The 24,234-nt window shown below is 40.0% G+C and overlaps 2 protein-coding genes across 5 annotated transcripts in view; one reads left to right on the plus strand and one right to left on the minus strand.

The window, feature by feature from the left end:
• IRAK4 (interleukin 1 receptor associated kinase 4) overlaps positions 1 to 11,572 on the minus strand; it is a gene marked incomplete at its 5' end in the record, with an annotated part of 21,647 nt that extends 10,075 nt beyond the window's left edge. For 2 of the 4 annotated variants that reach the window (XR_014688798.1, XM_084507032.1), the window contains 9 exons: positions 549 to 611; positions 2,284 to 2,467; positions 4,770 to 4,879; positions 6,948 to 7,062; positions 7,364 to 7,428; positions 8,636 to 8,796; positions 9,354 to 9,548; positions 9,868 to 10,013; positions 10,448 to 10,675. Coding sequence is in view for 3 of the 4 variants with exons in the window: in XM_084507032.1 (XP_084363158.1) it covers positions 549 to 611; positions 2,284 to 2,467; positions 4,770 to 4,879; positions 6,948 to 7,062; positions 7,364 to 7,428; positions 8,636 to 8,796; positions 9,354 to 9,548; positions 9,868 to 10,013; positions 10,448 to 10,608 (1,200 nt within the window). Of the gene's footprint in view, positions 1 to 548; positions 612 to 2,283; positions 2,468 to 4,769; positions 4,880 to 6,947; positions 7,063 to 7,363; positions 7,429 to 8,635; positions 8,797 to 9,353; positions 9,549 to 9,867; positions 10,014 to 10,447; positions 10,676 to 10,901; positions 11,042 to 11,375 lie in introns of those variants that run through there. The other 2 variants (XM_084507031.1, XM_084507033.1) reach the window with 2 other exon arrangements.
• Positions 11,524 to 22,289, plus strand: PUS7L (pseudouridine synthase 7 like). Its single transcript, XM_084507034.1, has 8 exons — positions 11,524 to 11,655; positions 12,640 to 12,785; positions 14,365 to 14,560; positions 15,784 to 15,882; positions 17,368 to 17,449; positions 18,942 to 19,219; positions 20,560 to 20,613; positions 21,247 to 22,289. The coding sequence occupies exons 2-8, from the start codon at positions 12,757 to 12,759 to the stop codon at positions 21,568 to 21,570; spliced, it is 1,062 nt and encodes a 353-aa protein (XP_084363160.1). The 5' UTR covers positions 11,524 to 11,655; positions 12,640 to 12,756; the 3' UTR covers positions 21,571 to 22,289.
• Positions 22,290 to 24,234: the final 1,945 nt, after the last annotated feature.

The following is a 24,234-nucleotide window of genomic DNA, read 5'->3' on the forward strand; positions in this document are numbered from 1 at the left end:
ATTAAAAATCAAAGCACCCCAAAATAGTTCTTCCATTCCCAACTTCCCTAGGGTTAAAAACAAGGTATTTGCAAATTCTTAGTGAAGTTGAAGAGAATGAAAAATGATACAGGAATGGTAAGAAACAAAGAACCAATGGAGATGAATGCTTTAAGATGCTCTAGTAAAAGATGAACTACCAGGTTATCTGGGTAAAACTGGATTACATGTATGTTCATAAAGCAGAATGGTGTGTGTGTGTATATGTGTGTATATATATATATACATGTATATGTATGTATGTGTGTATATATCAATAAGAAACAATATCAAAACAAAGAAATAAAGCATCAGATTGGAAGGAGATGACCTTGGGGATGGGGCAGTTATCTACCAGCCAAGAGAGAAAAGTTTCTGCCTCACTTCTAAAACACACATTGATACAATAGCTCTTATAATAACTGCATCTCCTGCTGACTAATTTGATTGTCTAATAACCTGTTAACTGACTACGATTTCACATGATGTGATCCTGGAGGGAGAGAGGGAGAAAGCAAAAAGAAAAATACCAGTAACTGTGGCTCCCGGTTTTCATCTACTGGTGGAAGACCCGTTATTATTTCTAACAAGACCTAAGAGAAAAAAAAATAAAAATCAGAAGAGAATCACAGAATCACAGAATTTTCTAGGTTGGAAGAGACCTCAAGGTCATCGAGTCCAACCTCCAACCTAACGCTAACAGCCCTCCACTAAACCATATCCCTAAGCTCTACATCTAAGCGTCTTTTGAAGACTTCCAGGGATGGTGACTCCACCACTTCCCTGGGCAGCCTGTTCCAATGCCTCACAACCCTTTCTGTAAAGAAGTTCTTCCTAACATCTAACCTAAAACTCCCCTGGCTCAACTTAAGCCCATTCCCCCTCGTCCTGTCACCAGGCACGTGGGAGAACAGGCCAACCCCCACCTCGCTACAGCCTCCCTTGAGGTACCTAAAAAGAGCGATAAGGTCACCCCTGAGCCTCCTCTTCTCCAGGCTGAACAAGCCCAGCTCCCTCAGCCGCTCCTCGTAGGACTTGTTCTCCAGGCCCCTCACCAGCTTCGTCGCCCTTCTCTGCACCCGCTCAAGCACCTCGATGTCCTTCTTGTAGCGAGGGGCCCAAAACTGAACACAGTACTCGAGGTGCGGCCTCACCAGAGCTGAGTACAGGGGGACGATCACCTCCCTAGCCCTGCTGGTCACGCTGTTCCTAATACAAGCCAGGATGCCGTTGGCCTTCTTGGCCACCTGAGCACACTGCTGGCTCATATTCAGCCGACTGTCCACCATCACTCCCAGGTCCTTCTCTGCCTGGCAGCTTTCCAACCATTCCTCTCCCAGCCTGTAGCTCTGCTTGGGGTTATTGCGCCCCAGGTGCAGGACCCGGCACTTGGCCTTGTTAAACTTCATGCAGTTGACATACAGAAGAAACATACAACAACCCTTAGCATATATACCATTTGAGAAGAGGAGCATAATCCTCAGTCTTTCAAACAAATGTTCACAGAATGCATATTTGTCCAAAGACAGCCCTCTATGCAATTGTTTGGTGTTCCTTCCTTTACTTCCATTATCACTTATTAGCAGTGTAGTTTGGGAAGTTTTTCCTCATCCTATATTGCATTGCTTCAAAGCAAAATGGAAGGACTCCCAAGATACTCAATTACACTATCTGGCCTACCTGCCCATGAAACTAAATGCCGTGAAGGAGGGTGTCAATGGCTCTTGAATCTATTCAGAATTGATTCATTTTTCTCCCAAATAATAAGCAGTTATCTTATTTGGATTAGATAAGCACTGTATTCAGCTTTAAGGCAAATCCCACATGGTACCACACATTTGGTGCTGAAATATAGTAAAAGAAAATTTAAATTTGAATCATTTTCTTAAAAATCTTCAAATAGAGTCACATTTCTGTGAATTACTATGCAAGAAGTAAAACAGTTTTACATTATTTCAACCTATATTTAGTTGGAACTTAGAATGTTGTTTTACTCTGGTCTTTCATACATAAATTCACATTCTAAAGATATCCATTTGAAAGTGCATTAGCAAAGTCAAAGTTTTGATCCACATAGTTAAATGCTTTTAAACAAATCAAAGTTCAGAAATACTTTCTTACGAGCACATGCACCAGGGGCAGGGTAAGGAGAAATAATAGATCAGAGATAGTTCTCTCATTCTTAGTTCCCGGGTATTCTTGATTCTGTACACTTTTACCAGTCACAAAACAGAATTCATATATAGCTTTGAACATTCTACTTACTACTCCAAAACTGAAGATATCAGATTTAGGTGTTATTTCTCCTCGCAAAGCTTCAGGTGCCATATAGGCTGCTGTTCCAACAACTCTATCAGTCATGATGGTTTGTGTAAACGTTACAGACGCTCTTGCAAGTCCAAAGTCAGAAATTTTGGGCACATATGTATCAGTTAATAAGATATTTGCACTGGTAGAAAGTGGAGAAAAAAGAAAAATTAATTTTCCAAACCAGTAACTTGGTTTTATTAAAGACTAATAACTTTTTAGTAACTAAATGCAAACTGGTGTTCTGAATGTTTCTTGAAATATAAGGTCTTTATTCATATTTCTTTATATATATACATAACTTTTTTTGAAATTGCTCAATTTCAAAATGAATTGCTCTAAGTAAATTAAGATCTGTCTGACAGGAAGACAAATCCATGCAGTTTTTCTTGTGCATGCATGCAAAGAAGAAACAAACAAATAAATAAACAATCAAAAAAAAAAAAGACACAAAAAAAGAAAAAAAAAAAAAAACAAGAAAGAGCAAAATTGGGTATTGGATCACATTAGAATTCTTAGTTGTTAAATCTCTGAACCAATAAAAGCAGGTTTTACAACTATTATCTAATACAATGTCAACCATTACAAATTCCCATGTAAAACGAATAACAATACTTATATTCTTCTCTTGAAACGTGCTGTGTTTCTATTTGATCTCCAGCTTTTACTGGCCTTACAGAAAACCCGGAGTAGGAGGCCTATGTAAAAGATCTTACATTTTTGAAAAATATTCAGTTGAATGAATTGCGGCATAAATCCTTCTACTATTTCTTATGCTTGTAGAATTTGGAACCATTTCAAAATCACTTGTTTAATATTTATAATATTTCTCCTTATTTTCTGACCCCCTTACTGGAACTTATTAGCAAACTACATAGCCAGATGCAACATGTAACACTAGAAACTTACTCCTAACTTGCCATTCTTGTTCACTAAACCTTGTCAACAAAAGTAACACAGCTGCAAGCTACAAAATGTCACTTGGCACTAGAACAGTTGTAAAAAGCGTTATAATATACAATCATTGCAAGAAGCCAAACATCAGCCAACCGGTTTCATAGTTAAAGCTTGTTAAGTAGGAACAGGATCACAACTTCAAGTTGATAAGCAGCTCTGATCTCTGAAGAGTCAAGTTACGACAGGTCATATTGTGATACACCACAACAGAATCAAGTTTTATTGCAACTGTCAAGCTCCAGAAGATACAGGCACTATTTCCTGGGTATAACCAACCAAAAAACTATGGTCAATTCTGAGAACACCTATTCAGACATGCCCTCACTAGCCTACAGAGAAGCTGTTCCAATGCCTGGGTAGTTATGACACATTCCCACATAACAGATGAAAAGACAGCTAAGTTTTACTTCATTTTTCATTTTGCTAAGTTTTACCTGGGAGCGGCAGCAATATTAACAACACCAACCAAATTGATTGAACTAGTCACGGTGACAGTGCAAGAGGTTACAAAATGGAATTCAAGAATAACAAAACAAAACTCAGTCCTGTAATATGATCAACTCACAGCAGTTAGAAGGGTAGAGCAGCACAAGGTAATGAAAATGAGTCCCTCCCAGGCATTACACTTGTCCAGAATCTTAAGCAGGGAAGAAAGAAGAAGAAACATGAATTGTCAAAGCAGCAGTACATTTTATGAGGGAGCTGAAGCAACAAACTCTTTCAGCATAGGCTGAATTCACAAAATGTATACATTCTAGATGTAGCAGAGTTGTTAGAAGCCAGAAAGCGACTGAAACATTCATCCGTGACATTCAACCAGTCCGTTTCTCCTCGTTAACTCACAAAAGGAGTAAGGCATTTAGGGCTTTTCTTCAAACATTTGTACTGTGTTGGTATTTCAAAAAGAGAACCAAACTACTAGCAAGAAAGGGAGAAATAAAAATCACAGAATGCAAAAGCTTTTTCTGATCTCTGATATCCCTAGAAAAAAAAATCTGGTGGTATAACAACCAAGTGAACACCACATCAACCTTGAAGAGCCCTGAATTTCATAAACCTGACTTAAGTAATTTTTAAAGTCTTCATAATAAATAGAAAGAAACCAAAGGGGACACTCAGAAGAAGTGTTCTAGGAAGAAAAAAAAAGGCTGGGTTTTCATCTGAAAAACTCCCAATTTAAGAACTCATAATGTTCTCCAACAGCAGCTTTTTTGTTAGCAGCAATTGCAAAACAACAGAACTTCTGTGTGTCTTTGCAGCACTCAAATAACTGTTTGATAGTGACAGATTACAACAGCCCCAATTATCTTTAGAAGTCTGTTCTGGCCGTGTCCTTGCGGCACAGACAAGATTATGGTGATGGATGGCACTTGCAGAAAAGATTGTGCCCTTGAGTGAAGCAATGATTCTTTCAGTCTGTTCCCTCTAACAAACTTTAACAGGGTACAACAAAGCAAAAGCAGCCAGTGATAGTCAGCAGCTTTTACCTTTTAATGTCTCTGTGAATATGATTATTGTCATGCAAAAAGTTGATGCCATTTGCTGTACCTTGAGCAATTTTACATCTCGTATTCCAAGAAATTGGTGGAGTGTCATTCTTGAATAAGAAGGGAAAAAGGGAAGTGAAAACATGAAAATTTACTATACGCATAGATACAAAACATCTACACAATACACATAATACAAAACAACAACAACAAAAAACACAATCCAAAACAACAATTGCGTGCCATATGTTGTGATTTTCAAGTAAATCATTTAAAAGATTAATGGCATAGATTTCTTAATTTACTTTGACAGTCACATACAGTTCTCTTCCCCACACTCTGGATAAGGTTAATTTACTTTTTTTTTGCAGGTGTTCTCAATAATATTTGATGCTGAGCCTGTATGACAAGCTACATTGCAAAGAACTATCAGCATCTACTGCACCTTGCTCTTTGTATCAGCACCAATACCAGTGCCTTTTAAGTCAAAGCCCATCACTCCAAGCAATCAACATTTTTGTACTATTAATAAGAAGTTAATCTTCCAACATTTCCAGACTTCACACTTTTCCAAGAGTTTAGCTCAATCCACACTAATAACTAGACCTTGGAAGCGAAGACACCTTTCAAAGTGCATTTCAAAAGCACTTTTTAATCTTGTCAGTAGCCAAGGGAGGAGGATTAGAGTATTTTATCACTCTACCACCTCCCTTGCCTGCTCCTCAAAGCTGAGACAAGAAGCAGATGACATAAGAGTTTATGCCCCAAACAAAGACAGTGAATTCACAATGAATCCTGCTTTATCAGCATACACACACATTCAGTATATGCATTCCTCACCTATTTGACTTTATCTGACGAGGACTCTTTCTGAATTTATATTGTAAATTTGTCTTTTCCTTGTAAAAAAAATTAGTTTAAAAAAAAATGCATTTCCAATTTTAGCTTTCAATTACCACTATTCTTCTCAGCTCACTTGTTGATAATGGCCAAAGTTACATGTATATGAAAACATTCATCTCTGTCAAGGACAGTCATTTCTACAAATAAACAAATAAACTTGCACTGTCTTAAGCAAAACTTAACTTCTCTTCTATATTGACTCAGCTGGAAAGCAAAACCAAAAAACCTGCATGCATATAGGTATCTGAGCAAATCAAACAAACCAGCCTGAGCCAGCAGTGCTACCAAACACATCCAGGCCTTTCCCCATTCACTGCTACTTATTCTCATCCTAACACAACTCCTTCCTGTTGGGGCAAAGGTGGTGCCTTGCAGAGAAAATGTCTCCAGTTGAAATGTAAAGATTTTGCTCAGAGTTCAGCCTGATCAGTATCCCAACCCAGCTCTCCATCCAACTACTAAACGCTTGAGCCAGCACAACAGGAAGATCAATGTAGAAAAAAGTAAAGCTACATTTTTGGGGTGTAGGGGCATGGAGTGTTGAAGAAACACCAGTTTAAAATGTTGAACAGATAACAACCACAGAAGTTGCACCTGCTTAGTATAAAGCAGGTTTTATACTGTTAAATTACTGTGATTACTGTGGACACACCTAGAGGGTTAAATCTGGTTTACCATTTTTATCACTCCAACAAGGGCTGGTTTCTCCCTCATACACAAAATTGCCTTTATCAAAAAAGAACCAACTTCTGTGTTATTAAAGGCCAAGGCTAGAAGATACATCATTTGATTAAATCAGATGAAAGCATTACACAAAATAATAATTAAAAAGAAGCATACCCCATTTGTTTAGGTTCTTCAGAAAGCGATACACAGACTAGGAACATCATGTTACAGCTGCTATCACAAGGGCAGTTTTACAACACAAAATCTCAGGGGCTGGCAGAGAACAAGCCAATGTCAGAAGAAGGAGCTGCAGCACCCTCTGCTCCACTCCACAAAAGCACAGCAAGTCCAAGCTTCCCTTGACTTCGGGGTACTGGTGCATCACATCATATTGTTATCCACTTTGACTAATTAACACTGAGTCTAAAACATCTGTATGTAACATTACTGGAAGAGTACTTCTCATCATGTGTCTTACTTCTAGAACACAAGAGCAAGTAGTAAAATATTGTTTGGCCACTACCATTTGCTACCGTTCCAAAGGTATTTCAGAAATAGCCTCACTTTAACAAAGTAAGGCAGCTGGAAGCTAGAAAAGATTTTACTTACCAGACAAGCAAGTCTATCAAGCAATGAACCATTGGGCATGTACTCATACACCAGACAGGGCTGGGCACCATCACTCGAGAAACCAAGCAATTCCACTAGATTCTCATGCTGACACCTGTGGCAACAAAATTCTATTCAGATATGTTCTGCCAAGCTCCTAACGTTTGTAAGAAAGCAAGGCAGAGGCAACTTGCTCCCTCATGCCACATTCCAGCCCTACTGCACAAGAAACTAGCCATTTGTCAGCAGCAGTGCTTTGATGTGACCCAAATACACTCATGCTCTATATGAAGTTTAGCAGCATAAGGTAAATTTTCAGGTTAAGACAAAAATAAGGGACCATGCTAGCTAAAGTGTTATCTAGCAACTCAGATTCTTAGAAAAGGTTATAATGATATTTATGATCTGCTACTTACTTCGCCATCATTTCTATTTCTTGATCAAATTGCTGTTTCAAATCCTGAGCACTAATATTAACCATCTACAAAGAAAGTATTTGACATTAATATTGTTGCACATATTCAAAAAATCGGTCATTGTTCACAAACCAAGTTGTTGGCCTTTATTTTAATTATTTACACATAACACCTACTTAAATACTGCTTACTGTATTTTTTTACTGAATTCAAAAACAAACAAACAAAAAGTATCAGAACATGGTCTTTAATAGCATGTAACATGATGTTACTGGAGTAACTAATCCAGTTTCATCAGAGTCACCAACTTAGCATAGAATGGTTTGGGCTGGAAGGGACCTCAAAGCCCACCCAGCTCCAGCCCCCTGCCATGGCAGGGACACCTCCCACCACACCAGGTTGCCCAAAGCCCCATCCAGCCTGGCCTTGAGCACCTCCACGGATGGGGCACCCACAGCTGCTCTGGGCAGCCTGCGCCAGGGCCTCACCACCCTCACAGTAAAGAATTTCTTCCCAATATCTAATGTAAAACTGCCCTCTTTTAGGCCCCAGAGCTGAATGCAGTGCTCCAGGTTTCACCAGATCAGAGCAGAGGGGGAAAATCCCCTCCCTTGCCCTGCCGGCCACATTCTTTTGACTCAGGCCAGGACACGGTTGGCTTTCTGGGCTGCGTGCACACATTGCCAGGTCACACTGAGTTTTTCCACCAAACAGCATTCCCAAGTCCTTCTCAGGGCTGCTCTCAATTCATTCTCCACCCAGCGTGCATTTGTGAGTTTTACCTCACTTGATTCTCCTACTTGTACATTTTATTTCACTGCATCTTCCTACTAAAAGCACTTACTAGTTACAAAATTAGTTATTCACACAAAATATTTATTACAAAGACTGAAATTATACAGCAATACCTATTTAGTTTGTTTAGCTTGTGAGTCTCCTGCCTGACTGTGCCATAGGAACTAGAAGGGAAACCTCACCTGCTCCCCTTCCCTTCTGCCCCTTCTTGTGTGCAGGGGGAGGAGGGGAAGTGAAGAAGCACCTTGCTCACCCCAACAACTATCCAAGCCACCATAAGAACCACTGAAAGGCAAGACATCATCTCTGCTGACAGTGACAGCATGCACCACACACAGGACTACAGGATAAGGTTCTCAACTCAACTGATGTTTAATGTAGGGATGCTTTTTGAAACCTATCATTCAACACCTTCCACAGATAAACAAGACTATACTATATGGTCATTTTTCAGAAAAGATGTTGAGGATAACTCACAGCAGCAAGTTTCTTCACAGCTACGTTTCTGCCATTGATGTAGCCTTTGAACACCACGCCAAAGCCACCTTCTCCCAGCTTATTACCTCCATCTGATTCTGGTCGTGCATCGAAATTATTTGTAACACTTTCCAAGTCACGAAACCAAAAATTGTGGAAATCTAAGAGAGATATATGCCATTTAACACAGAAATGCATTTTTGCTTATGGGACAAGCACATTGAATTGATTCTGTCTATCTGCTACAACACAAATCCTGACATAACAGAGCCCTACTTTCTGATGCAAGGAAATAAATGTAAAAAAATAATCTTTCTTTTTAAAAAATATCTTTCCTTAATCATCTTTTCTCCAACCTTCTCAGGTATTTCTGATACTTAAGATCCAGATCTAAAGGACAAGGTGGTAAACAGTCTACAAAATCAGTATTGAAAGAGGGCAACAGGTTTATGTGTAGCACTAAACAAATTGCAACTCAATTAATAATTAAGTTTTCCATTACATTAGCCACACTAATTGCAGGGTGCATCTCATATTCTGATGACTTATTATTACCACAAGCTTCATTCACGGTCACACGAAGAAAAAAAAAAAAACAAAAGCAGGGAGATAGGAATGTAGTCATTACTCCAACGTGCTCCTAGGATTTATTTCACAGAGGTGAAGGACGGATCAACAAAAAAGATTGTACCTAAAGTTTTGCAAACTAAGCACCTACCCGTGTTACTAGACTGTGAGCTGTTTTCCTGACTTAAGTAGGAAGCAGTTGAAGGTTGCTCCTCTGTATTCTGAGAGGGACTAGGTTTTACAGCTGCCACTTCTTTTTCCTGTATAGGCAGCTGCTTCTCATCTATGGGCAAAGTTTCCTGCGAAGAAAGTGGTAACGTAACTTCTTGTGCCTCCTTTACAGCTTCTGAAAATGGAATTTAGAGAAAGGGTTAACTGTGTTAGGAATAAGAAAACAAACAAACAAGTAACAGTATGGCATTATTAACTCAGATTATGCAAAATGTAAACTCCATGAAAAGATTATATTCTTCTAATGTGAATACTACAGGGCTTTTATTCAAACTTGAAGCACTCTAAACCAATTCTATAAAGCTTGTATTGTAAATAATGACAAAGACAGCCACTGTAGGTTATTTTGAGGTAATCCTTTCCGACCTTCAGGTTGCTGTGAGGCTTTTTAGCCCCCCAGAGAGCTGCTGACAGAGCCCAGAGGGGTGGGTTACCTGGCAGCAGAAGGCTCGCGGGTGCCAGGAACTGATTCCTGAGCAGCAGCTCCACCAGGTCAGCGACCGTGCAGTTGGTGGTGCCCCAGTCGTAGAGCAGCTCGCAGGTGGGGCTCTTCCCCATGCGCTCGAAGGCCTCGAACCTCCTGAAACCACAAATTGGAGGCGGCTTTGAGAAGAGCGGCGGGGGGGAAGCAGGGGCAGAGATTAACGGCGAACGCAAGGGCATTAAAAATGAGGATGTAACGGATTGCGTGAAGTACTTAGAGGCATGAAAAACAGCACGGAAATGCACATTTGGGTATAACACGCGCAGCTTCAACGCTGTGTTGGGGCACACAGTGCGCTTTACGTGTCCGTGGCTCTGCTTTATTCTGATTTTGGCCGATTTCGCCGCGTATCGCCTGCCTGGAGAGCCAAGCGGGGCGGAAGGCAGAGGAACCGGGCTGGGACCAGCCCCACGGGGCAGCCCCCGCAGGCACCCCCCGGGGCAGCACAGCGCGACCCCCGCTTTGCTGCTAAAAACCCCCAAAACGGGGCCGCGCTGCGGGACCGGGGAACTTCCCGTTAACCCGGGGACCTGATGTGCAGCTGCGTGTATCTGCTCTCCCCCGAGGGGCCGGCGATGTCCGCGGCCAGCCGCCTCCAGCCGTCCTGCGGGTCGATGTATGCGGCCAGGCGCTGCAGCAGCCCGTAGGGCAGGCGGCGCAGCGGGGTGGTGGGGCCCACCGCCCGGCTCATCCCGCCCGGAGCGAGCCCACCGCGTAATTCCCCTTTAAGAGGGCAGGGCCTGGCGGAAGCGCGCTCCGCTCCGCCTTCTCGGGGCGCTCCACTGGGAGGGGGGAATAGAGGGGGAGCGCTTTCTCCCCCCCTCCGCTGGAGGGAGTTGGTAGCGCCCTCATGGCTCCCTCACGGCTCCCCCGCGCCCCTCCCCGCGGCGCCCCCTGGCGCCATCTTGGATCCGTACCCCTGTGCGCGGGGCCGCCTTTATTTCCATTTTTATTTAATTTTCAACCGCGTATTTTTAATTTTGCCTCGATTTTTAATTCTAACTCGATTTCGAGTTTTAATTTCTCGCCCCTCGGGGGGCCATGCTGCCTTCCTTCGGCTACGCCGCCGCGCACAGCGGCTTCCGCGGCACCCTCAAGGGCTGCCCCGGCGACTTCGTGGTGCGGGAGCTGCCGCTGCCCCCGCGCGGCCCCGAGCGGCCGCGGGCGGAGCCGGCTCCCCTCAGAGCCCCGTCCCCCGGCGGGCAGCAGCCTGCAGCGGGGCTCCCCGAGCCGCCCGGCGACCCGCTGGCGAGCTGCCTGGGCGAGGAGGCGAGCGAGCGGCTGGCCCGCTTCGCCCGGGCGCTGAGGGAGGCGTGGGGCGGCGGCGAGCTGAGCCTGGGCAGCCCGGGGGGCAAGGCGGAGCGGGCGGGGGTGCACAGCGCCGTGCGGCAGCGCTTCCCCTTCCTCGCCACGGCCACCAGGGGCCGCGAGGTGGTGGTGAGGGGCGACGAGGGCTACCGGGAGCTGCGGCAGCTGGTCAGCGAGCCCGAGGCCAGCGGCTTCTTCAGGTTCCTGGACGCCAAGGTGGAGGGCTCCACCTTCTGCTTCGAGCCCGACGGCGACAAGGAGCACCGGCGGGCGGTGCACCACCTGCTGGGCAGGAGGTTCGGGAAGCTGCTGGAAACCAAGAGCTTCGCCCTGCCCCGCGGGGACATGGCGATAACCGTGCGGTTCCGGGGCAGGCGGTCCCGAAAACGGCCTGCTGAGGGCTCCCCTGACGGGCAAGAAGTTTACACAGGTAAATGTGGTGGTTTTAGGAAGTGTTAGGGCTGCTCGCCCACGGGCCTGGTGACAGGGCGAGGGGGAATGGGCTGAAGTTGCGCCAGGGGAGGTTTAGGTTGGATGTTAGGAAGAACTTCTTTACTGAAAGGGTTGTTAGACACTGGAACAGGCTGCCCAGGGAAGTGGTGGAGTCACCATCCCTGGAGGTCTTTAAAAGACGTTTAGATGTAGAGCTTAGGGATATGGTTTAGTGGGGACTGCTAGCGTTAGGTCAGAGGTTGGACTCGATGATCTTGAGGTCTCTTCCAACCTAGGTGATTCTGTATTACAGTGTTCTTCACTAACACTGACCCTCAGAATCACTTTAGTATGATACATAGGCCTGATGCACCCATTGCTTATCCTGAAATAAATCATTCCCGGTGTAATATAGTTCCATCACTGAAAAACAGACCTGAGATGGATGAATCAAGTTACTGCAATGATTTACATAAACTGTTCAGCGTTAATGCTTACGGTTCTTTTGTCTGTATCTCTAATTCTCTGTTAGTCCACATGCGTTAGTTCTCCCTTGAAAGAAGTTGAGGGATTTGAAAAGATGTGTTTTCATGTTGTACAGTTTAGAAAGGTCAGATTTGATTTATGATCTCATTTCTTAAAGCAGTTGTTTTCTGATAAACCAAGTGTTTCTAAGAATAAGTCATGTTATTTGAAGTGTGTTGCATTTTGTCAGGTACTGCTCTTAGAGTCAGCAGAGGATTGATTGTTCTGAGTTTTGTTTAATGCATCTTTATTCTTCCCATTCAGTACTGGAAAAAGTCCCATTTCCTTTAATTTTGTGGGGTGGGAGAGGAAACAGTGGGAGCACTGTTTCTTTGCAGTTTCCATGCTGTCATAGTTTGAAGGGAAGAACAGGACATCTGCTCTGGAAGAGCACCTGTATGATTTGCATCAAATTCCTAATAATTCTGAGATGATTGTTTCAGCTTTCACCCTTCAGAAAGAAAACCTAGAAACACTGGAAGCAATCGGCATCTTGGCTGCTGAACTTGGAGTTCTTCCTTCAGACTTCAGTTACACTGGCATCAAAGACAAGAAGGCTATTACTTACCAACCTATGGTTGTGAAGAAGGTTACTCCTGAGAGGTACTAGAAATCTGGGTATATGAAGTTTGAGACACATTTTAATATGTTAATCAGCAGATTGCACCACGTTGATAGTTAAATGTTCATTAAGCAACCTGGTCTACTGTGTGGCATCCCTGCCTGTGACAGGGGGGTTGGAATTGGAGAGCCATTAAGGTCCCTTCAAACCCAAACCATTCTGTCATTCTACCACTGTCTTCCCCTCCTGTATCAGAGCACAGTGGCAGTGGTTGTAATATTTTGTGGCTTTACGATGTATACAGCATAAGATTCAAGTCCACCGGTGTGGGAGTTTAAAGAAAAGTCTTCCCTCGTTCGTTTGTTTTAATAATATGAGTATACTATATCGTCTGGGACATTATCCTTCTAACTCATGCTCATGTGATCCCCTTCACAGTTTCCTGAATACCGTCTACTGACAGGAACAGAGAGGGAACCTATACTATGTGACCCAACAGTTTTCCACATACTATCAAATTTTTATCTAGTGGTCCACAGACAACTTAAGAGCCATATACAGATTAAAAAAAATAAACTAGATCACTATAATTATACTTTGGACAGATGCTCTTTTAGAGTCCTGAATATCAGCTTCTCTTACATTGCCCAGTATAGAAACCTGAGACTAAGTAAAGATGCCACCAAGTGTAAAGGTTCTGAATAACATGACAATAATACAAGTCATGCCATTCGGTTCCTCATTTTTGTTACTCTAGACAAAACTCAGTGGGTAAAAAAAATATATATATTAAGTTCTGCAGTAGTAACTGCAGTAAAAAAAAGTTTTTAGGGTTTGAAACTAATAAATAAATAATGATAGTAAAGTTCCACTGCAAACCGGACTATAAGGCCCTTTGTTCAAGAGAATAGGCAAAACTTTGTCTTAATGTATAAATGATTAAGCAAAATAGTTAAATGCTTCCAAGCCTCTTATATATTAGGAAATAATTTATGAAATTGTTAAAATATTTCTTAGCAAGTAAGCTGAAATTTCCCTTCATTTGAATGACTGTTCAATATACGTAAGAACAAAGAGACTGAGCGGATACTTTAAAGGGCAGATAGTTGAACTGTCAGCTGCATTTCCAATTACAGGCTTGTGCAAGCATACCCAGAGAATCAGTATTCTGAGTTTGCTTTTGTTAAGGCTGACCAAGAAAGAGCAAATTGTGTTCTGGAGACCAATAGAGTGGCAGACATTACTTTTTTTTTTTTTTTTTTTTTAAAAAAAAAAAAAGAGTGAATTATTCAATATATATTCAATATATGAGTTATTCAATTAAAAATACAAAATTCAGTTTGGTTGCCTTGAGCAATGAATTGTTTCATTCCAACACCCATCATGCTACAAAACATAAATGCAACTGAAGCAAACGTTTTAGAAGTATTTATGGATAACAACTGAATTTTAAGACTATCTCTGCATTTGCTTTGATTTTTCTCATAGTAATCTGTTTTAAATCTCTTTTGAATTCTTCAGCCTTTTTAGTTCTAGTATAAGATAAAGAAGGTATTTATTGCTATAGTTCTATAGCTTTTATAGCGGACGGCTCATAATTTCTCCCAATTGTTTATGCAGGTTGAAAGAAATTGGAAGCAAAATGGAAAAAAAAGGCATGAAAATACAGAACATACATTCAGCATCCCAGCACCTTAGGCTTGGTCAGCTGAAGGGCAATCACTTTGATATAATTGTGAGAGATCTTAAACTCCACAGTCATGACTCCTCTGCAGATTTGAAAGAGAGAATATCTGAAGCAATGGAAAATATTAAGGTAAAAAAGCTGCATGGCTGCCAATAAGGGGTTGTAGTTCTGTGCTGTAACACAAATTGCTTTAAAAAAATATTTGTAATGGCAGAACAATGGTGATATTTCCCTTCTTTGATGTTTTCGCTGTTTTATGGCCTTCCTTCATTATCCTTGGAACAAAGCTGCGATCTGAAGGAGGCCCATAAGTGAATTCATTCTGTGTTGCAGGCTTCAGAACCCAATGTGGTGCAGCAAGACAGAAGGGAAAGCAAATTGGTAGCAAATGAGTATCGATAGGTGAGCTGTCAACCAAAGTAATGTGTTTCACAGTGGCAGTTGATAGGATAAAAGAATATAGTTACACGTGTCAACTGCTTGCCTTTTTTGGTCATTTGAAGAAAATGCATGTTTGGCTTGGGTGAAAAAATGTATACTTTGATGCAATAAATATGTGTGAAATGTCTGTAGCGGACAAAGATCCCCTGAAATCTAGTGGATTTTGATTGCTCTTATCCTTTGTGTGATGATGAGGGTTTTTTTCAGGTCCTATCTTAAGTCTCTGAGAAAAGTAGAAGACAATCATGGAAAGGAAAACGTTTAGATGTTTTGTACAGCAGTAACTTCCCTTGCTTTCTAAGTAATGGCTATAACACAAATTACTTTAAGAAGATTACTCCAGGAATAAGGACTTGAATGAAAACTGTCCAGTGTGTAAAAGCCAAATACATGACGTGTAAAAATTTTGGAAATGTATTTGATTACTGGAAAAAAAAAATCAACTGGTGCTTTAATGCCTTTCTCTCTTCTACATCTGGCCTTTTTACTCTTGGCCTTTACTACTGTAATAATCATACAAACAATCTCATGTGAAAAAAGAGCATTTTAAAGAAAAAATGTCCAACAGTTCGTACCATTCATTACTTTTGCTCTGCTGCATTTTCTTCGATAGAGATTTCATAATTTGGCACATAGAAAGAACTCTCTTTGATTTGAACTGAATTAGTATTTCCAATAATTACGTATAAGTGATTTTATTTCATTTACCTAAGTGTTTTTTTTTGAAAACAAAGAGAATAGAACTTGTTTGTCTTTTTAGACCTTTCTAAATCAGTTGCTAAATCATATTTTTGTTTTATGTTATTTCAGGATTAAAAAAGTGTGTGTATTTTGGATAAATACAGATACGTGTTGTACGCTTAGTCTCACTGTTTTGATGTTCTTAACATATTTATTCTTTCTAATTCTAGACAAAAGGTTTTGTAAATTACTACGGACCGCAGCGATTTGGCCAGGGACAAAATGTTCAGACAGATCAAATAGGATTGGCTCTACTGAATGGAAAAATGGTATTTTCATTTTGTAATATAAGTAGTTACTGTCAAGTTCATTTTACATTACTGTTGCAACGTCTGGTGCTGGGGCTGACCTTCCCAGGGAGCAGTTTCATTTCTGAGATAAACCCCTCTGTGTGCTGGAAGTAATTGCCAGATTAGTTCTGACAACAACACAAGCATGAAGATTTTCATGCTGAATCAAGAAAATCTGTAAGCAGTAGGTGCAGCTGCATGTAGCTGAGGAAGTGATTCTCCTGTCTGTGATGGGAATGCGATCATCATTATGCCACTTCTCAGGGAAGTGGCTGCATTCCGTACAACATTTGAACTCTGAAATGAAGCAATCTTTATACAATGCCTAACCTGTAGCCTCTTTATCCTCCTGGGGGTCTATATTCCTTTTGCAAATGTCACAAGATACTACATAGGATCATACAAAAGGATTTGCTTTTTCAATGCCACAGTAATTTGTCTGCTGTATAGAAGAGATTGCTGCTTTCCATTATTCCTTGGCTACTTGCCCAAATCTTAGTTCTGAGCAAATGTTCCCCTGTAAGCTAAGGAGAACTTATTTCTTAAGTAATAACCCTTAAGATAAGAATCATATACTTTTCAGTGTATCTAGTGTAGTATTTGGCACAGGCTTAAGACAGAATCAAGCTCTACAAAGTCAAATGAATACTTGAGTATCCTTTTCCTCCAATACTGTTTTGCTTCTGAGAGAATTTGAGCGCAGACCATAAAAGTAGCTGTTGATGTATCTGACATTTTGAATTCTGATATGTTAACAGTTGACACAATGTGTCATTCTCTGCAGAGTAATGATACAAATCTCTAGTCTTAACTCAGTTACTTTTTAATTTGAAACATGCATTTGTGTTAAAAATGTGACAGTATATGTTTACACAGTCCCAATACAGAGGAAGACAACAACGTTAATAAAAGAGATGAACAGGGAGAGTCACAGGCTGATATAGGTGGTAGTGGACTGTGTGGTTCCACCGGTGTTACAGGTAGTGTTTTCCCTGGAACAGCATCAGTTCAGTATTTAAAAAAAAAAAAAAAAAAAAAAAAAAAAAAGGATTGTTGCCCCTCTGTGTGAGTCTACGGAAAGCTCTCAGCTTAAGTGTTACATGAAACATGCTGGAGGGAAACAAGAGGGAGGAACTGTCCTGCTCAGGATAGAACAATGGTGTTGCAATGCAGAGGAGTCCTAACTGGATGTTCAAGAAGACATTTCTCATAGAGCTTTGAAAGCAATCTCGTGCCTTCTTTGTGACCAGAACCTTTCCTTAATCTGAGAGTAACATAGCCACACTGGTGGCTATGCTGTTAATGGTGTCTTCTGTGTCTTTCATGTAGACCTTAAAGAACTGAAATGATTTTGAGAGGTTGCAAATCTGTCAGCACAGATTTGGATGCATGATTGTCTGTTTAGTTGACAAATAATTATTTTTACGTGCAGAAAATATAAATTATTAATATTGTTCTTTAAAGGTGGAAGCTGTGAAATTATTCTTCACGCCTGAAGATACGGATGACCCTGTAAACAAGGCAAAAAGGCACTTTCTTCAGACTGGTAAGTCCAGTTAAATTGTCTGTTCATCAGTTCAGCATAGGTATTGGGAGGGAATAAAGTGTTGCTGCACAGAGAGAGACCGTTTATTTTGCTGTTGTTATTTATGTCACTTATGGCATATTCCATGGAACTCCTGGAACCGCACATATTACTTTTAATAATGAGATGAAGATCAGGCCCTAAATGTGCAAAATAGTGGAAAACTAATGTATTTCAGGTGCGAGGCAGTGCAGAAATAAATGGTATATAGCATAATGCTGGAAAAGACTACAGTATTATTCTCAAAGCAGTTTTGGCCTCCTTCAGTCTGTTAGCTTTTGGAATACAGCTTTTTCCTCTCTAATTTAGAAGGAAGAATGCAGAATGAGGCACCCAACTGACACTCAGCATTTACCACATTTGGGCATCTAATTTTATGAAATTTCTATAATAATCTTAGCTCCTGGGTTCTTGCACCTTTGGGCTCTGGTTTTATGTCTTTTTAATTATGTATCTTCCTCCACACATTGCTCTAATCTGCCTTCTTTCTTCCTTGAACTGTTCAACAAAATATGCCAGAAACAGTGTGCTGAGTAAAACACTCTGTGTGTCATGTTTATTGCTGTCATTCAGCCAGCCAACTTTCCCTCCAAAACTAAAAATGTTAAGTTGCTCTTGACCGCAAATGTTTGATCTCTTCAAATCTTCCACATCTGTTAGCCTGCTTATCACTGTACGTTGACACGACAGCTACAATATGTGGCATCAAGGGACACAGAGACCTTTCATTTCACAGATGAGATAAGATGAATCGTTCTGTGTTATACATTGCTGTGTGATGCATGGAAAGACATTGATGTGGATTCTGTAACAGCTGCTTGCCTTTTCCTAAAAGAAAAGGCCATGCAGTGGCTCCTTCAGATAATCGCTCTTCATAAGAAAAATTAGGAAGGAAAAATATGTAAAATGTAAGATTTTAAATATGAAACATTTATATAATGTAGTACAAATCTGATTAAATATAATTTCATCTTGGTTGAGGCCTAGACTTCCTAGTGGCCCTTGTGATTTTTAAATTTAAAAATAAAGACATATTTTTTTTACCCCCTATGAAATACGTTTTCAAATGACTTAAAATCAAAATTTAATGATCTTCCCTAGGTTGTTTTCTACTTTCAGTTACCTGATCTAAAAAAAAACTTTGGAGCGATGAAATACATTTCTAAGAAACTGCAACTGGATTGAATAACCGAATGACAGCTAGTTGATTTTATCCTGTGTGAAGTACAGAGAACAGAGTTCATGGGACTATGTTGATAGGTGTATAAGATGGAATTTGTCTGACATGACACATTGAAAGAAAGGGAATAATAACTTAAAAGTCAGCATAAAGGGGTTAGACTGACACAATTTATTCATACCTGATTATTTCATCCTTTTAAGTGTGTTTTTTCCTGTAGGTAGTATTTGGAAAATCAATGATTACTTATATGGTTATTTTTGTTTATATCAGAGGATGCAAAGGGCACACTCACGATGCTGCCGGAATGTAAAGTGAGAGAGAAGATGTTGTTACGTGCTTTAAATCGCTATGGTGTAAATCACGAAGGCTGTACCAGAGGATGGCTCAGCATTCCTCACTCCATGCGTATATTCTATGTCCATGCTTATTGCAGTAAAATATGGAATGAGGCAGCATCGTATAGACTGGAGATCTATGGTTCAAAAGTTGTTGACGGTGATCTAGTCTTCACTGAGGAAAATGATGAAAGCCTTTCCCTGAATGACAAGGTGAGTTTTTACAAAATAGTTCTGGTGAAAAATAATCGTAATGCACTTGAGTACATTCATATGTCAGACAATAATCCTATGCTTTTATTTTGGTATGTTTATTAAATTAGTTACTGTTTGTGGTAAATCAAAAAGAGATACATCACTTCTTTCCCCTTTATCACGAAGAGGCATATATGCTAGATGTGTTTTAACAGTTTTTATCTGTTTTGGCTATTCGTTTTAGTGAACGGATGAGAAGGGACAGAATGGTGGAATTGATGTATGTAAGAAATTATTCTGCGTGGCATCTGATGCTCTTCTTACAATCTGGCTGGGGAAAACCTTCAGATTAGGCTTTGGGTGGACCGATATTATCAGTCAGAGTAGATCTGAGTCTTGATTTCAAGGTCAGACCTTGCCATCACGTACATTATTGAATGGAAGGCCACGGTGCAAGTTGACCTCAGACTGTACTGCTAATCATGCTGTAGCTACACAGTCAAAGCATGTTTAGCAAAATTTCTCTTACTCAGGCAATTAAAACAAATTGATGATGAGTCTAAACTGTTGGCAGCTGTTCAAAAATGCACTCCTCTTCTTGGGAAAATAGTAAAGGGCAAGGGAGTATTTCTGGTTGCCCATAGCACAGCCTTGGTGCTCTGCATGGAGCCAGAGGTGAGCAAATATCTTAAAGCCAGCACTGAAATGTATGCTGGCCACAGGCTTGGGCATGCTTAAGTCCATTTCTGTAACAACCAATCTCTTCTTTCAGGGTTAACATATCTTTTTCTTAACTGGATAAGGAGGCAGTTATCCTTCTCCCGATCATCAGATAGAGCGTAGAATTTTTGCAATGTTTTACTGGAAAATAAACAGGGGTGTGCATGGGCAGAATGTATCTCACGTCTTGGGTGGAAATTCTTATAAATTTGCAAGCAAAAGCACTTGAAAGGTTGGTGAATAATTTCTAGTCTCTGTAAAGAGTAGCTTCTGTTTCCATTGTGATTTTTCCTTTTGAGAATGAAGTTTAATAAACCAAGTAGATCAAATCAAATGAAGAGCGGAGCTACCACATTTAGCATTAAGTTACTGAGTTTACTATATATTCCTATTCAATAGAACACATTTTAATTAGTGTTTTTGCTTTTGGCAACGTAACGCAAAATTGCAGATTATAGTAATCATATCTAATATTTTTTGTAGCTGGAATAGATTATTTGGCCTTTTAGTAGTCAAATAATCCTAGAACGCAGAGGTTTTTAAGCTTTAAAACTTTGTTTTATTTTATTTTTAACTTTAAAATAACTTCACTTTAAAAAGTTGTTTTATTTTTCTTAACATCTTATCTGTCTTGCCAGGTTCATGTTGTCACTGCTCCAGAAGAGTCAGCTAACAAATATTCTATACACCAAGTAAGTCTGTCTGAAACATCCTGAGCTGATGATCTCTTTATTTGATTAAAATGTTTTGTTTTAAAGATAGTAGGAATATATTAACTGGTGCAGTCTTATTTCTTGCCAGAATGCACATTAAAGAAAACACATGTGAACTAATCTCCACCCTCTTAACAAACGGAAGGAAAAAATACTTACTTTGTAATGGAAATTAGTACAGTGTCATTTGCAGTATGGTAGTATTTTTTTGAAGTTGGATATAAATGCTTTGAAAATTTATTCAATCTATGTCTGGGAAAAACACTTGAATGGTTCATGTAATTGTTGAAGGCTCAGAGTCCTGTGAAGTCTTACATATGTAACTTAATATCTTTATTTCTGTATCTTTCCCAAGAAGTAAGGAAATTCATGTTAGTGTATTTCTAATTTGTTTTAGAAATCATGATATATTTATTATTTTTGCTACTTTTCATTTAAATTCTGTTCAAGTAATTGCACGGCTGTATTTAGCAAAAGAAGGAGCTGTTTTGCTATTTCAGGACCCAGAATAGAAGGTTTAAACACATTTATGATTGTAATTGCATTTCCTTAAAGAGAAATTGGTGAATTGTATTTCATTTTTTTTAAATTGTTTTTATTTTTTCCTTGAAGGTTGTTCTTCCAATGGTGGGACATAGTATCAAGTATCCCAGTAATAAAGTTGGGCAATGGTACCATGAAAGACTTTCCAAGGATGGACTGCAGATGTGCAAATTCAGAGTGCCTCCGCTACAACTGAATATACCTGGATGTTACAGACACATTTTGAAAAATGTTCAGAATCTGTCATATTTTATAGAAGGCAGTGAAGAAGGAATCAAAAATGAAGACAACCATCTGAATGAGTCAAAACTCTCTCTTCATATATCGTTTGACCTTGATCCTTCGTGTTATGCAACAGTCTGTCTAAGAGAAATAATGAAATGTGACTTTTAAGATACCAATTAATGAAAGATGGCAGGAATATTATAGCAATGGAGATATTTTATGTATAATGCCAAGAAAGTGAGGGAGAATCCCACTTTAAAGCCAGAAACATGAAAAATTAATAGATTGAGATTCATAGTGAATGGGGAAAAAACAACTCCAAAATCCTGGTTCCAAAAACATGCAAATCCTTGTATGCACTGGAATAAACAATGCAAAGCTGCGTGTCATGTCAGACAGATTTAACAGAACTTAAGCTGTGAGCTGCAAGCACGAATTTTGTATTTTTGTTGATGTCCTACTTGCAAAGTTACATTCCGGGAACAAATACAAACAGAAGTATATTTTATTTCATTATATATTGTTAAAAGCTCGCTTACACTAAATGTTGAAGAACATTGAGTAGCCATTATGTCACAAGTTTGCAGCCTACAGGTACCTAACTAAAAAGCTGCTGTACTGAGGTTCACTAAATATTTGTGTTTTTGTTGCATTCAGGCACCAAGTCTTAAAAAGGTGCAAGTCCTTAATCGACAGTAACAAGTCATCTGGCACATTGTCAGACAGTTGATGAATACAACTACTTAAGTTCATGCTAATGATTCCAGGATTAAGTAGCACATAGCTTTTTAGTTAGTGCTTATTCAATTACTTGATGAGGTGTTTAATTAATATAATTGCAAAAGTATTTATAATAAAAAACAAACCCTGTTTTATTGTTTACAGAATGCAGGATCTCTTTCTGTAAAGCCTTATGGTGACAAAGAATTTTTAATGGAACCATCCCTTGGGAAGAAAAAAAAAAAAACAAACTTTTATATTCTTAATTAAAAAAGTCAACTGTGATAAAATGAGTGCATTTGTAGACAACGGAAGAATGTCTTTTACCTTGACTTTAGTAAGGCTTTTGCCATGGTGTTCCACAATATTCTTGTGAGCAAGTTAGGGCATTATCTTCTAACATAATGGGTGGGCAAACAAGCAGATTAAAAAAAAAAAAAAAAAAAAGTGGCTGGAGGAGGCTAGGAGAGTAATGGTTAACGGGAGTGAATACCATGGGGGATTCTTCTGGGCCCTCTGCTGTTTAACATCGTTGTCACCCTCAACAAGTTTGCTGGTGCAGGTTTGGTGTAGCTCACACCAAATTAAAGGAACAAATGGATATGCTGGAGGATCCAGCTGTCATTCAGGGAGACCTAGACGTGCAACTGGAATGTCCCGACAGGAACCTTATGAGAGTCAGAGAGCAAGAAGATGGAGCCAGGCTTCACAGTGGTGCGTGGCAGCAGAACAGGAGACAATGGGCATGAACTGAAATGAGAGGTTTGGACTGGTTGTAAAGGAAAAATTTTGTTCCCCATGAGGATGGTGAGACAGTGGAACAGGCTGCCCAGACAGATTTCTAAGACCCAACTGAATAAAGCTCTAAGCAAGGTGGTCTGACAGGTGACCCCACTTTGTGGAGGTGGCTGGAATATAGACCAAAGATCTCCTCCAGCCTGAATTACCGTTATCCTAACCCCAGAGTATTGTGTTTATTCAAGCTGTAGGTGGCAGTATGACTTAAAAGTAAAAGGGAAAAGTCTACCCAGTTTTACTGAGAGAATTAATAACATGAACTGAATTCTGTATATGGCATCAGTCTTTCAGTTGTTGGTAATAGCTGAGCAAGATAAAACTCCCAAGGTTGATAAACTGTTTATTTATGCCACTCTTATGGAAATACAATTCCCATGATTTCAGTGCTTGTATAAAATTGTGACGGATCCAGATATTTCACAGCCTTAAGTAAGAGGATTACTCTGAAAGTCTGTGTAAGTAATTCAAAAATTGACCTTTAGCTTTCGTATGGGAAAATAGACTGTCATGCAAACAATAGCTACAGAGCCACTGAAGGCAACTTACAATGCTTGCTCTGTTACAGTGCTTACTTTACACCTCAGGTTTATGGTATGCAGCCAAAATAACTGAAAAATCCATTTCCCTGCCACGACCCATCTGAGGCAGCTTTGTTCCTGTCTTTTCAGTATCACCTCTTCTGTATTCCACCTGCCTTTAAAAATACCCGTCTTCTGAAAAACTGTTTATTACCCAAATCATGCTAGTACAGCACAGCTCAGAAAGAGTTGTCTTGCCACCACTGACTTGGAAAAGTGCTACGATGCAGACAAGATGCTGCATGCAGTTACAACAAACAGAAGAAATGAATTAGCACTGAAGTTCCATTTGGGCTACTGTGATTGTCTCGCCTGCATCTCAAAAGAGCCTTGAAAACTAACTCCTCACAATGAGATTTGAATACATAGCATTAAAAGTTGATCCTTGATTTGGAAAGATGCAAGAGGTCAGATTAAAACATTTTTGACCGAAAGGCATGCTATTTAAAAATAAAAGATCAGAAGATGGTGTTAACAGAGCTCCTCTATAATCATTTTAGGCTCATTTGTCAGTACTTCTATTGAACACTCAAAGGGCTAATCTTCTTAAGCAAATCGTTCTTTCAGCAACTTGAAGGTGAAAGAGCTAATTATGTGTGTCCATGGGTTAAATTCCTATAATATAAATGTTCTACTAGGGAAAAGTCAGGTTAGCTATTAGAGTGTTTGTATGGTAAACATCCTGCTTATTTCACTGGGCATTTATTTTTAATTCATTCTTTTAATCTTAGCAGCT

Source organism: Aythya ferina, assembly GCF_964211825.1.
Source record: "Aythya ferina genome assembly, chromosome: 1".
Classification (NCBI taxonomy): Eukaryota; Metazoa; Chordata; class Aves; order Anseriformes; family Anatidae; genus Aythya; species Aythya ferina.